This window comes from Panthera leo, chromosome D3 (genome assembly GCF_018350215.1).
Source record: "Panthera leo isolate Ple1 chromosome D3, P.leo_Ple1_pat1.1, whole genome shotgun sequence".
NCBI classification, from domain to species: Eukaryota; Metazoa; Chordata; class Mammalia; order Carnivora; family Felidae; genus Panthera; species Panthera leo.
In genome coordinates, this window is record NC_056690.1 from 24,768,983 (window position 1) to 24,784,014 (window position 15,032).

The following is a 15,032-nucleotide window of genomic DNA, read 5'->3' on the forward strand; positions in this document are numbered from 1 at the left end:
TTAAGCCACTGAATGCCAAGGACATGTGCCGTCCCTGACCCTGGAGGAACTAAGTTCACTGACCCTTTTAGCGTCGCATCAGTGGAAGACGAAAAGTTGAGCCCAGTGTTTCCTTTTATTGGCAGAAGCAAGGCCCAGAGAGGTTAAGGATCCTACCCACCTAACATAGGAAGTTACTTTGCATAATGGGAGCTGCAACCCACATCCCCTTACTCCTAGTCTAAGGCTACTGTTTAGCAGGTGTATTTCATAATTTTAAATACTATATTCTTCATATTTTCTTCAAATTGTGTTTCATCATGAAGGCTTTCATTGATACTTGTTGAACGAGAGAGTACCTCAATACTGGCTCATTGCTTACTGAAAAAAAAAAAAAAACGATCTGTGAAAGACCAGCCGTGTGATAGTCTCGGTGAGGCTGGGCACTCAGAAGCTAGTTATGTCTTGTGGAAGGCTGCTGGGCTAGTTCCACACACAGGAGCCCAGCTGAAGTGCGTGGGGTCTGCAGGCTAGGGAGGGGGAACTGCAAATATGTTTCAGGCCGGGGCCACAGCGACAGAAGGGTGTCCCTTCTGGCAGAGATCCTTAGCACCAAGGATAGTGGTTTTGTCGTTATTTGTGCACATGTAATTACTCTCCTCTCTCCCGGCCGCTTTTGTGTCCTCTTACAACACCTAGCACAGATGGGGTTGTAAGTGGCACCCTCTTAATACTTGCCGAATTAAACCTGTTCATAAAGTGTATGGGATTGGATACGCGTGGGTGTGTACATACGCATCCCTGCTGAATTATGATGTTAGTACTCTGTTTTATGGGAGGGAAGTCATGGGGAAGTAGAGCTCAGCCAGCCAAGTTCTTCTGTTGACCTAGAATTCACCCACACCAGGACAGTTTGCTGTATATCGTGTTTTTATTTAAACGCTTGTGGTGGTACCTCACCGATTTAACCCCTGTGCCAGCTCATTAATAAGATGAAATGTTACAACCGAAGAGATTTCCTGAGAGAAGTTGATCAATCACGCAGGACTTTGTAGAACTTTGGAGTCATATTAATAAGACCAAGATAGAATTTTTCCATCTATCCTGTCTTTAGAATGCATTTGAGACTGGAACGTTAACTGAGGATTTGGGGGGAAATGTGGTCTGGTGCTGTGATTGCTTAAATGAAGAATCATTTTGAGGTTTTAGAATATGACCTAGGAATTCATCATTTTTCGAATTTGTGTACATGATGGCTGCATGGAACGAATACTGGCTACACTCAGTGGACGTACTGAAAGTGGGATGTACGGATGGGTTGCAGCTGACAAGAAGGGACCGTGGCACACGGTGTGACCGATGCTGGCGTCGTGATGTCCTGAATGTGGCGTGGAGCTGAGAGCAGTGGTGAATGAGGGGGAAGAACCCCTAAAAGACTGCTTCATCTCTTCACCTGGCCATCCCGTTTTTATAAAAAGGGGATGTATGTTATAAAAAGTACATGACCTTGTACTCTTTGGAGAAACATTATCTAAAGTTGTTTTGCAAATTGAAACCGGTAATCCCTACTCTATGAAAGAATAAGAGAGTGAAGTAATATGTGGTAAGCCCTTGAGTTCCCCCAGCTAAGCACGGGGCTCGCACCACCTGGTTGAGTCCCCACAGGGGTCCTGAGACGTAGCGTTTGTCTTGCAGGTGCACCAGCCCTGGCCCGAGAGTTTACAGAATGGCCCTTTCCCCTGTCCGTACCTGCAGTCTGTGATTCTTTGATACCTGCCTGCTTTCCATACAGACTGGGAGCCCCAGAGCCGGGACCGTGTCTGCTTTTGCTCGCTTCCGTGAGCCCGTCCCAGGCGCTCTTCTGGGTGGGCCCAGGACTGTCTCGGGCTCCTGCACACACACCTTGGGAGACCCACGTGAGCTCCTGGCTCACCCACTACTTAACCCTTCCCCCCGAATAAACACGCTAGCATCCTGAACTTGCTAATAAGGCAGAAGCCTGTACTAAGTTTCACAGAAACGGGCAGTAGTAACCATAGATTGCAATCCCCTGCCTTATTTTTACAATGAAAATTTCAAAATTAGCCGAAAAACCGAAAGCGTCTAACAGTGAGCACCTCTACCTAGGTTCAGCCGTTGTTGATGCTTCACCATCTTTGTTTTCCCTCTCTTCCCCTCCTTCCCTCTCCCCCTCTCTCGACACAAGTACGTATTTAAAAGTTTTTTTGGCTCAACCTAGGGTGACATAATCTAAGGTTCCAAATTCTAATTGCTTTTTAACGTTGTTTTCTGAAAGTAAATTGTAGACATTATATACTTCTTTAGTCTCTTTCCATCCAGATAGCCCCTCATTTCTTTCCCTTGCTTCTTTTAAAAAAAAAAAAAAAAATACCCCTCTCCCCCCACCACCACCTTTTTACCCTAACAACTCTTGATTTGATTCCCTGACTGTGCCATTTCAACTATGAGGTGTGACCGTTTGTACAAATTCAAGCCGGGATGTCAAACACTTGGTAATTGTAGACCGTTTTTCCTGCTTGCCGCGTCCCTTTTCGGATCCCCCTTGTAGTGAGAATACCTCAGTTAATAAACAGTGCCACTCCACATGCCAGCGTTAGAAAGACACAGAAGACGGCTAAACTTCCTGATCGTTCTTTATTGTGCCTCACCACATCCATGGGGACGGTGCAGTAATGGCGTTAGGTGAACCCTTATGTATTAAAGCTCACTACTGATACGACGTGGATAGAATTTGGTATTTAATAGAAAATCCGAACAGTGTAATTTGAGGCAGAACAGTGCGCCTGTTAAACTGTAGAGCCAAGAAGTAACTTCATCTGTGGAAGGAGGGTTTGCAGCAGGGGAATACTGCTGCTTTTGCTAAAATGATTTCGAATTTCCAAATACCTAAACTAAACCCATGTGAGATTGTACTTTTCTTCACCTGTGTCTGTGATGTCACTACACAACGGTCACTTTTCATCAAAACAAATATTGAAGTCACGATTTCTCCTTTTCAATTTTCGTCATCTAGAAGGAGCTGGCAAACAACTCTGACTGCCCTCAGATGTGTGCCTATAAGCTGGTGACCATCAAATTCAAGTGGTGGGGACTGCAAAGCAAAGTAGAAAACTTCATTCAGAAGGTAACGTCTGTTCAAAATGCGGAGACTTAAATTTAGGTAGCTATTAGTGGGATATTTTCTGTTACCATGTCTTTTTCTCGCTTATTAGGTAACAGTTATTGTCTCTGTATAATTCCTTTCTACCCTTTTCTGCCTAGAAACAGCAGACAGATACCAGCAGGTTTTAAGGAGCTTTCTTTGGGGAGGAGCGTAGCCGTGTTTTGTTCAACATGCTTTCCCGATGGTTTGCCCAGCTGTTTTCACAGAGAGCCCTCTCCGTGTACAGCATGTCCCCAAGGGTTCCTGGGGTCTTGGCACTGGCTGGAGGGAGAGGCCAGGCCTTGCCTGCTGAGGGGCTCCTCTGTCCGACCTCGGTTGGCTCCCTGCTCACATCCTCCACAACATCTCTCTCTCTCTCTCTCGACACACACTTTCTTACGTACTTGGCACTTTCTAGTGGGAGGTCTTCTTAGAGGTCCTTACTGAGAATAGTTACACTCTGAACCTAGGGTGACAGAATCTGAGGACCCGAATCCTAATTACCTCTTTCGGACGTTGTCTTTATTAAAGTGAAAGTAACATGGACACTTTGATCTAGAAGGAGGAGAAAATTGCAGCTGTATAAAGAAACACACATGTTGTAAACACGTAAGAAATATGGAAAGTTTCTTTGGTGTTTACTTTTCCTGTAGTGTGACTATTTCTTCTATTATCGTTATAAAGAAACCCTGTTATACCTTTGAATCCACAAATGGTTGTATCTGTCCTACCATAATTTTCCTACTTTTTAGCTGTAACCACTCTGACATTTTTTTTAAAAAAAGGGTCCTAATGTGCTGGACACTGAGATTACTGTTGGGCCTGCTTGCAGCTGGCCCATGGTAGGCACTCTGTAAATACTGGCTTCCTTCCTTCCTCTTGGATCATAGTAATAGATTAACAATCTAGTTCGTCACACATGTAATTGATGAAGTCCCTTCTGTTCATGGAAAGAAATTTTAAAGTTGAAGATTGTCCAAAAGTATTAAAGTACTGTTTTTGTTCAGTGAGCTTTTCTCTCTTCTTGGGAAATTTTAGTAACATTTAAATAACGTAGCAATTAAAACCACTCATTAAATGTATGGTTTTTTATAGAGAGTGAGAGTAACGTTAGAGTAGAAAAATTGATGGAGAGTATGTAATAATCCTTAATTTAAATAAACGTCTTATTCCAAAGAACCCAAGATTCTTTTGTCTCCGTACACATTATATTCAACCTCACAATATTCTTTGAATCGCAGAGAAGTTAAGAATGACCATGTGTTGTTTTATAGCGGAAGAAATCGAGTTGACCCTTGGTCACCAGATTTAGAAAAAGGTACAAATAGACCACGTCTAGCGGGAGTTTATGTTGGATCACAACGTGCACATCGCATTTTTTTCAGTTCCTGACAGGTTGTGCTGCCTTTGCAGGGAGAGATTTCACATTTCACAGGGAGATTTTTCTTTTTCTTTTGTTTTACAAAATGATACAAAAGACACAGTGGTCTTTTCCAAGTATATGTAGATTGCATGGGTTAATTGGGATGTAGAAAGTTAATATGTTACTAATCTTCTATTTTTGCCATCTTATACTACTTTTCTTCTTTGTTTTAAAAGCAAGAGAAAAGGATATTTACGAACTTTCATCGCCAACTTTTTTGTTGGATTGACAAGTGGATTGATCTGACAATGGAAGACATTAGGAGAATGGAGGATGAAACTCAGAAAGAACTAGAAACAGTAAGACTTCCCACTCTGTGGAAACTCTCATTTCCCCTTTCTAACTATGTATGTGCTTATTAGTAAGTGTAGACTTAGAATTAAGAAGAGTGTCGTTACAGGCCATGTTTAAATATATACCTCCATCAGAATTGGGTTTCTTAGACACTAACATCCTTTTGCATGTTCTGATTTCTCTTTATTTGAGCATCTTCCATGAAAGTAGACTAGAGCTTTATGGACTTGGAGTCTGTACCTGTAAAATGCCCAGGGGTTTCATACTTTGTCATGCAGCAGCTCTCTGTGCTGGGACCTGGTTCATAGTCCTTTTAGACACTCACTTTATCAGACCAAGTTGCCTTTGGCTCATTTTGTTATCACTGTCAGTTAGATAAGGCTAGCCATATTGTCACACGTTCCAGAGATTCCCTCCCACAGCTAGCACTTAATCCTTAGCTCTTTAGCAAGCTTTAGGCAGAAATTCGGGTGATGCTTGGGCTGGAGGTCAGCCAGCCCTGCTTGGCAGTTAAAGCCTGCCCCAGCTCCTGCCCAGCCCCAGCGGGCAGGGCAGACCCTGCAGCGCGTGAGCGCCCCCTTTCTGCCCGGGATGGGTTCTTCCCACTTCCTCTTAGAAGTGTCTGCTTCTGCTTTTGCTCTGGGCCACGCTGCTTTTCAGTTGAAAGTAAGGCCCTCTTGGGGGACGTGAGCCCAAGGAATGTCGGGGATGGGCTGGTGGTTTCTATGCAGCCGTCCAGAGTCCCGCCAGCGGTCCTAGTTTTGGAAGCCCTGAAGGCGGGAGCGTTTGACGGACGCTTGTGTGTGAGGCAGGACCTCCACTTAATCACAGGAGAGTGGCAGCAAATCAGGTTCTTTGGCACAGAAGGAAATCTGTTTGGCACACAGCATCATAAAGAATCTGTGTTGAAAATTGCTTACTTTTGGTGATTACGGCAGATCTGCTTCTAATTAGCTTTATACAAACCTTCTGAGAGGACTAGGACATATTTTCTTTATAAGGCAATAAAATGTTTTAACCTTATCTTATACAGAAAGTAAACTTTCAGCAGTCTCCAGTTTATGAATGGATTTTGTCCCAAAAGTTTTTAAGTTGATTTTTTGGAATTTGGAACCTGTTTTGCCATGGAGACAACATTGTAAATTGGAGTTCGGTTTCTAGGCCAGACAATAGAAACCTCTTTAGCCTCCGTTTCTCACACTGAGAGTATGACTTTCAGTTCTGGGTCTTGGAAGTAGGGTGGTAGAATGGCAAGTGTGGAGGACTCTCCCTCACCCCCTTATTTTTAGGCTGGCCCCTAAATATTTAAACAGCCAAGAGTAAACCATGGTTTACTTGCCCCCTTTTTTTCCCCCATGCCCTTCTCCCACTTCTGTCTTCCCGTTTTCTTTTTTTTTTTTTTTTTTTCAACGTTTTTTATTTATTTTTGGGACAGAGAGAGACAGAGCATGAACGGGGGAGGGGCAGAGAGAGAGGGAGACACAGAATCCGAAACAGGCTCCAGGCTCCAAGCCATCAGCCCAGAGCCCGACGCGGGGCTCGAACTCACGGACTGCGAGATCGTGACCTGGCCGAAGTCGGACGCTTAACCGACTACGCCACCCAGGCGCCCCTGTCTTCCCGTTTTCAAGAGTCCAATGCCCTTCTCTAAGAAGCACTCCTACCAGCACCCAGTTTTGGTCCCTCCTCCCCTGCCTTGGCTGGCTCTGCTCCCTCCACGTGCTCCAGAGACACCTGCCAGCCCTGTCTCCAGCCCCTCTGGGCAGCTAGACTCAGCTGAATGTTAAAAAAGAAAGCAGCATAATTACATTCATTCTCACTAAGCTCATGGCACAGCCTTGGTATCTTCAAAAAGGATTTACCAGCGCTCAGATAAAACCTGTTTTTCTTAGTTTGAGCCCGTAAGACGGAGGTTGGCTTTTGGTTCTCATTTTTATGTTGCAAGGACTGTCCAGAACATGAGAAGAGGTCACGGTTGAAGGGTGAGGGATGAAGCCCTCTGTGGTCTGAGCTCTGAACCCCAAGACAGAACTTGGCTGGGACCTCTTCCCTTCCCTGCCAAGTTCAGTGTCAGGACAACAGGAATCAGAGCAGTCCCAGTGTACTCACAGTGAGTGCCCTGACCAGGAGGTAGAGGTGCCCGCTCCCACCTCTTGCCATGGGCCTTGCAGGCTCAGCTTCTTGCTTCTCCAAGCGGGTCCATAAGGTAGATGCGTAGTTACACAGAAGCCCCATTTATCCGAAGATACCATTGTCGTGCCTGTACGGCTCAGACTGACGGATTCCCACATGACGTCGGTAGAAGTCTCTTGCTGGTTCAGGGCTTGGGGGGGACGTGGCAGTTTCTTTGTTAAATATTGCAAAAACGTTTTAAGGCAATTTCAGCATTATATGCTGATCATCGTCACGTAAAATCCCATTTAAGTTATTTTGCTGTGGGTCATCGGGGAATGCTTTATTCCGCGTCAGGTTGCTGTTGCTTTGAGCCCTAACGGTTGGTTTGTGAGCGTCTTCAGGCTCTGGGCGGCATCGTGCCTGCAGGCCAAAGCGCCTACCCAGAAAGCACCTGCCTCACGGTGGGGCTTGAGGTTGCCGAGTCCTCATCACCACAGAGGGATTTCCCCTTTTCTTGACGTCCTGTTTCCCTGACACCTGACGATGGAGTTTGATACATTATAATTCTCTTCTTAATTCACAAATATTTTAAGACCTGGATTTCTTTCAAATGGGTTTTGGCCCGGGAGAAAAGGAACTGCATCTTGAGAGCTTAGGCATGACAGGAATGCCCTGCCTGGAATCCTGAAGAGAAGTGCGGGGTTAGGCTTAGCTGCTGAAGAAGTGCTGGGGGTGAACTTAGTGCTTGTATGTCACAACTGGCACTTCTGGGGGTCGGGGAGAAGTGTTGAGTTGCAGAAGTGTGTTTATTACATCTGTTCCTTTTCTGTCCGCTCTTTTCTGATTCTCTCATTGAGTTTTTTAAAAATTGTCCGTAGGCTACTGTAATGAATGCCTGTCCTTTCTGATGCGTCCTTATGTCCTTCTTTGTTTCTCATACATTGTGCCTGTGCTCACTTGTTCTTCCTCTTGTCCTCCCTCTTATAAATAAACTTCCCATAAAGAACTCCTGTCAGGGACTCTGGTCTCAGAAGCAGCAGAGGTGGCCACCCCTCATGGCTTCCTGTCTGGTCTAGGGACTATGAACATATGACTCAGACCGTCGGGGCATTTTCTCACATTGTATTGGTGAACAGTTCATTTACCCTTGGCTGTCTTTGATAATTCCACATCATCAGTCTGCAGGCTTCCGTTTCCTAGATTCAAGAATAGATACACATTTTTTGTGTGTGTGCTGTTACAAGAAAAGCCTTTTGCAGGATTTTCCTTAGATCAGTGTTACTGGAGGGGCCTCAGAACTTCATTCTCAATGTGGATGTGGTTATAAATAGGCAGTGGTCATTCACAATCTTTCCTAGATCTTTTTTTCTCCCCCTGCTTACTAACCCAATTTAGAGTCTGTGATTTTGGCAGCTCATGATTTTATTTTACGTTTAGATGCGTAAGAAGGGTACCGTCCGAGGCACGTCGGCTGCTGATGTCTAGATGAGTCCCCTGTAGGGTCAGAGACAATATCAAACTGTGTAAGTGAAGACCCGGGTAAAAAGAATGTTTAAAAACCAATACCTTTTTGGTAATGGGTAGTTAACTTGCTGAGCAGAGACTAAGTGTTCAATGTGGTTTAATTTTTAGAATTGAAAGAGATACATATGTTCGAGATTGACACGGAACACTTGAGTTATTATTCTGTAAGAGTTTTATCTGTGGGAGCAGGTTGAATGTAGTCATCTCCAGTTCTTAGTGTTAGGGTCAGACACACACCAGCTGCCCGGCATACCGTAGTGTTATCCTAGAAGCCAGCTGATTTTTCATTGATGGCCACTTAATCGACCTATTTCTCAATAGGATCATATGTCATTAGTAAGGAAATATGTAAAAACATTTTAAACCAGAGCTCCTTCGTCCCATACCATAAAGGCCAACCTCGGTGATTCCTTGTAGCTGAAATTTTTTCTGAACATCTGGATGTCTTCCATCATGTTGAATCTTTAGTTAACCTTTATAGTTAGCTTTAATATGTATAAATACACTTTGGTTTTCACTGTAATATAAAATATTTCTACGGCCTTATTTCCCTAACACAAATCTATACACCCAGAGAAGAGATTTTCCTCAAAGGGGAGAAAAGAGCCTCAAAATCTCCCCCACGTACTGAAACTAGTGTGAGTAAACACAAATCATCAGTTGTTACTATTGAACTATAATGTTTATTGAGGAAAAGAACAAGATTAAAACACTCTCCTCACTCACTGTGGCTCTTTGCTGCCCCCTCACATGGGCTCCCTGCTCTCGAATTATCGAGTTATTGAACACGGGAGAAATGAAGTATTCAGTCATGAACAGAAGTAGTCGTACGAATAAGAATGAATGAACTCTGCCAGGATTCCTCCACAGCCCTTTGTTTAAATTCAGTGTTCATTTAAAAAAAAAAAAAAAAAGGTACGGTTACTTTTGTTAAGTTCTAAGTTCTGTGACTTATTTCCACTTGCAATTTATTTTCCCTCTGATGAAACAAGATGTTATACCATTAGTAAGACCAAATCTCCAAGAGATTAGAGTTTTAAAATGTAGTATATGGGGTACATTTTCTGCCAGAAGTTTTACCATGTTGAGGATCCCCCCCCCCCCCACCCTGGAGAATGTGTGACAAGATGATAACATTTTTTGGTGTGTCTCTGTATTTTAACACATGGCACTGTCTTTCGCTTTTCTTACAGTTACGTAATCAAGGTCAAGTGAGGGGAACAAGTGCAGCCAGTGATGAGTGAAGAAGAATCTGACCAGTATCTTGCAGTGTTGACGTTTCCCAGACGTGTGCTTGTGATTATGTACTCACGTGCACAGATTCCCAACCACGTGTGTGTATATGTTTGTGTGTGTATGTCTGTAGCTGTATATAAGACGCATGTAGAGCTACAGATCAAAACACACACACGTGTATATTTGTACATACAAACATACTGAAGGGATTAGTACAATTTCTCCAAAGTACTGTACCTATCTTCAGCAAGAATGCAAAAGAAAATATTTTCAATATATATACCTGGAACAGATTTTAATAATTATCAGAGTAATACCATTAATGGACAAATTGACTGCAATGTAATACTAGCTGGTATGTTTCATAAATGTCGAATTGTGGACCAATATATGTGTGTGTGTGTGTGTGTGTGTGTGTGTGTGTGTGTGTGTGTGTGTGTGTATACACACACAACATAGCCTTTTATTACTTTTCTGTTCTTTTAAATCCGTCTCTTATAAAATTTTATTTTAGTCTCATAAGCAACAGACTCCCACAGAAAAATTTATTCAACATCTTTTGGTATTCCAATGAATCTGGAATGTAAACTCTGAATGTATTTATACCGATTTATTTCTGGATGGTTATTATCTTAAATTCAAATTGGACAATGTCTATTAGTAAGGAGTGTAGTTACCTGCCAATTTTTAACTTGTTTGCCCTGAGGGAAAAATCGTTTTAAAAAAAAAAGTTCCGGTTTTTATTGGATTTTTGTATTTTAAATTTCAAGTATTTTTCTACATCAAACCTAGCAAAAATGGAGATGACGGCTTGTGATTTATAATAAACACTATACAATTTTCAGGCTCCTGTTAGGCAAGCAAAGGAATTGATGAAGAAATTAATAGCATTGTAGGCTGCAGGAAAACTTGGAAGTAGAGCATTTCCACAGAGTCTTGTTTCTGGAATGACTGTTTTCTGAAATTAGAGCTTGGAAACTATGCAAATGATCTCGATTCCTCACAGCTTACGAGGTAGAACGCAGATAGTGATGACGGTTTGCTCTTTTCATATTGAAATACACCCTAAGAGAGAAGGCGCCTTTGAGACAGCAGGGAGGGAGGGAGGAACTGGGGGGGCAGCACTGGCCTGTCCGCACACCTTCCTGGGCCGAGGCCCTGCTGAGGGCCTAGCCCTCACTAGAGGTGCTGTCTAGTAGGGCGCCACCGGAACCCGTCACGAGTAAGCGTCACGGACATGCTGGTTAGCAGCCGCGGCCACCTTGTCTTCTTCCTTCTTCTTCTTCCTTCTTTAAAAAAGGAAACGAAGCTAGGTAAGATTTTTATCAGCTTTCTCTGTCCAAACCCGTTTTCTCCTGTCAGTCCTGGAAGCTTGACTAGAATGATATTGTTGAAGCCTTCCGGTCACAAACCGTCTTCTTTAACCTCTCGTCCCTCCTACAGCACACCGGCCCCTGTGGTCATATCAGTTTGTAATCTGATTTGCTGACAGTCCTGCCCGCCCCGCTTCTCGTTTGCCCACACGCCCCGTGTCCCCACCGAGGCGGTGGCAGTGACTCGGACCAGGGTGTTTAGGATCACTGCCGCACCCACGATGCCCTGTTAGCCTTGGCTACGGACCCCACGTTGCATATGTCCTCCGTGTACTCAGGATCAAGACTGATGTTTACTCTCTGGGCACTGTTGTAAGATAGGTGTTGTCAAAGCATAATCATTTTTGTCTGCAGAGTGTTTGGTGCAAGGAAGATTATTGCTAATTTTGTGAAATAAAGAGTCTCGCCCTCTCCTTTTAACGGACTTAACTCTCTGTAGCATCACCGGGAGCTGGGGCGCACATGGAAATGAGAGCCCAGCGCATGGATCTAATGTTTTTCTAACAACTGTGGAGATTGGAGGGAATGCGTGGTGAATGTAAAATATCTAGTTTACTTGGCAGTCTCTTGTGTAAATTACAGTAAAACAAAGTAAATGAAATTTAAACAAAAAATAAATTTGATCACAAAATGCCACTTGTGTGCTTGAGTGGTTGTTTCCCTGATGCCCCGTCTGGTTCAGACCACCGTGGACCACTTCTCTGCCGTTTTCTCAACAGTTCTCTAATTTGCAGCACTACCACTCTGGGAAAAATAAAGAAAAGATGTGGGTTTTTTTTTTTTAATTTTTCACTGCAAACTCTCGTTCTTGAAATGTGCCTGTGCCACGTTGAACTGTTAGGTTTGGTTTCTTAATTTTCTGCCTTTAAAAGCTAAGCAGTAAACTAAAGAAGGGTTATTATTGGTCTCCGAGGTTCTTTAAAAATTACATTTCAAGGGGATAAATACGGAGAACGCGTAGTGTTTCCAAAAGCACTCAGTGAAGATTTTGTCGTCAGAGTCTGATGGTTTCAAGATGGCGGCTTTTCGGTTCAGGGCAGTGCTTCACAAACTCTCGGGACTTCGCCGTTTCCACTCTCCTGTTTCTGGACGCCTCGCAGCTCTTTTCTCATGGTCTCGCCTTACACTCGAGAGCCGCTCAGCGTCAGCAGAGGTGGCCGGCCACACGCATGGATGCGTGTAGAGTGTTATGTTTCCGAATGTTCTTTTCCGAGGTGATCTTCTTAGTGTGCTATCTCAGACTTCGTGTCTGCACTCGTGGGGCCGGTCTGCCGTTCAGGATGCTGAGCGGCAGGGCTCAGCGAAGGCCCCCAGGGGAGTAAACGCCACAGCCCGGCGTGGGAGACAGGCGCGTGCACAGCTGATTACAGCTCGGTGCAATAACGGAGAGAGCGCTTAGACCTCGCCCGCTTCATACAGACGACAAAGCAAACGTTCGGGTTCAAGGCAGCTGGGCGGGCACTCGGGGCCCGAGGAGCCCAGAGTGCCGCTCCCGGGCCGGTGCTGCCAACAGCGGGCCTGGGGTCAGGCGCACCCCTCCCGGCCGCTCGCTGAGCCCTGGAGCGCCCAGCTGCAGAGTGCTGAGGGTCAGCTGAGGCGTTGCATCCCCGAGCGTGTGGTGCGCCCTCTTCGGTGTGATCGCTTCCTCCTTCTTCCGTTCATTTCCCTCCTGGTTGATCTGAAATCACTGTGGACCCAACACCTGGCTTTTCCAAAGCTCACCTCTCTCTCCCCTCGCCAACTTGCTAAGCTGGGTGGTTTCGCAGCCCAGCCTCCTCCTGACATCTTGTCTCTGAGGAAGGAAGAGACACTTCACTGACGGTTGCTCTGTTCATCTCTCAGCAGCTGCACCGACGGGGTCAGTGTGGGATTCCCTGTTCTTGACCGTTTGGAAGGAGAAAGTTCTGCCTGTTCTTAGACCCTGAGATCTGATATCATGAGAGCCACCGAATGTTACAGTGTGTTAGGACTTCTGAGTTTTTTCAGGTTGTGCACACTGGCAAGTGTAGATTTGGAGACTACCGCGGTCGGGGGAGGGAGGGAAGGTGCTAGGGGACAGGTTGAAGATTGTCCCTCCGAGCTCGGGGCATCTATTGCCGACAGAGTGCTTCCCGGGAACCCCGCCAGTGTCACTTGAGGTTATGTCCTCTGACTTGGAAACGTTAAGCAACAGCCGGTCTCTTCAAAACCAGTTCTTCAACCAGATTGGACGGGGAAAAAGTAGAAATTGCAGTTATTCCAGAGCTGCCTCTCACAAGGCCGTGTCATCTGAGGCCACGCTGAGCATTTGAAGCCGTGCTCGGCAGCTGGAGGCCCCTGGTGCTCTGATGCCCGGCCCTTTCTTCCTTCTGGAAGTGCCATGTCGTCAGCCTGTTGTTTAAGGAATTCAGAACTGCTTGCCTCCACTGCTTCCTGGCTTCCTCGTGTATGTAAACCAGGGGTTCCCAGCCCTGGCGGCCCGAGAGTCACGGAAGCCTTGAAAAGCGCCGGCTGCCCACCGGTCGCCTTTCTCTGGCTTGGCTCCGGTGTGTCCCGTGTTCAAGGGACAGGGAACAAGAGCTGAGAAGATGCCCACTCTCTTCCTGGGGGATCACTGAGAAAAGCCCTTGGTCTCCGTGCAGCCAGCCTTCCCCCTGGCGTGGTCTCCGCAGCAGTCCTCACCCCTCGCTTGGCACCTGCAGGCTCCACGCTGCCCTAATCGGGGAATTGACGCTTCATCTTCTGTGCCTGGATGGTTTGCATCCCAGGTTAGCTCGGGACCTCAGCACGGGCAGGGGCCGCAGCCGTCCCCCGCCCCACCCTGTCCCTTGTTGCCTCCTTCCCTGTGAGAACTGGGACTCTGAGACTGCCCAGTCTGCCCACAGCAGATGCCTGCCCGCCCTGTGCAAGGGTCCCTTTGGAGCCCTTGGGGGGAGGGGAGCGCAGCCCCCAAATCCATACGCTCCGGTTCCTGCCCTCGGAGAACGAAAGTGTGGCAGCTAGCTGCCACAGGAGGTGGTAGTTCTGGAAGCTGACGGTAGTGAGTGTGGCAAGAGGACAGAGGAGGGAGCTCCAGGCCTACGTTTCCTCGTCTCTTCGGACCTCTAAACCGGAGTTTTGGTCGACTCTTGCACCTCCAGGAGTCTTCGGCCAAATCCGCGTCTGTCCTCCTCTTCCCAGATGTATGCTCGTCTGTCCGTGACCTGCATCACCGACGGCGCTGCCCGAGCCAGGGACCCTAGTTGGTCACCGAGTCTCAAAAGTGCTCACAAACGCCTGTGAAATCCTGCTCCTCTCATACGGCCTAGTCCAGGCTGTGCTCTGATGAGCCACCCTCTTATCTAGCGCAGGGGTCCGTCAGCTTTCTGCAAAAGGCTGGGTGGTGACCATTTTAGACGTTACAGGCTCATGCGGCGTATCACAGCCATTCTCCTCTGCCCTGGCAACGCAGAAACGGCCACGGGCAGTCTGTAAACAAATCTGTGTGTCTGTTCTGACAAAACTTTACTTACACAAATAGGCAGCCGGCTGGATTTGGCCGCTGACACCGTAGTTTGCCAAGCTCTGGTCTAGAGCGCGGACGCATACCCTTAATCAGGCTGTGCTGGACGTGACTTTTCTAGAAGACCCCGGACGGTGCCGCACCCCTGCTCCGACACCTGCGTGGCTCCCAGAGGCCCAGGAGACCAGTGCAGCCAAAGCCCATGACCGGCGAGAGGCTCATTCTGCTGTTGGTAAAGTGGGGCCCACGATACTCCTCTGCCTCGTGGCCGTTGGATGGTCAGGCGCGGGTGGAAGGGACTGAGCTGCTGTCTGCTCTGCGTAGTGTGGATGTCGTCCACAGAAAGAGCTCAGCCTGGGAAGACAGTTGCTGTTGTTTGCCGTCAGACTCCCAACCAGTACCAACTGAAAGCTGAAGGGCAGAGCTATGACGGGCTAACAAAAG

The 15,032-nt window shown here is 46.4% G+C and overlaps 1 protein-coding gene across 2 annotated transcripts in view; it reads left to right on the plus strand.

The window, feature by feature from the left end:
* PITPNB (phosphatidylinositol transfer protein beta) overlaps nt 1–11,743 on the plus strand; it is a 63,910-nt gene extending 52,167 nt beyond the window's left edge. Inside the window, exons 9-12 of one of the 2 annotated variants that reach the window (XM_042911643.1) lie at nt 3,014–3,124; nt 4,742–4,864; nt 8,412–8,497; nt 9,692–11,743. In XM_042911643.1, the coding sequence (XP_042767577.1) occupies nt 3,014–3,124; nt 4,742–4,864; nt 8,412–8,459 (282 nt within the window). In that variant the 3' untranslated portion in view covers nt 8,460–8,497; nt 9,692–11,743. The remainder of the gene's footprint in view (nt 1–3,013; nt 3,125–4,741; nt 4,865–8,411; nt 8,498–9,691) is intronic. The other variant, XM_042911642.1, reaches the window with a different exon arrangement.
* The last annotated feature ends 3,289 nt before the right edge of the window (nt 11,744–15,032 follow it).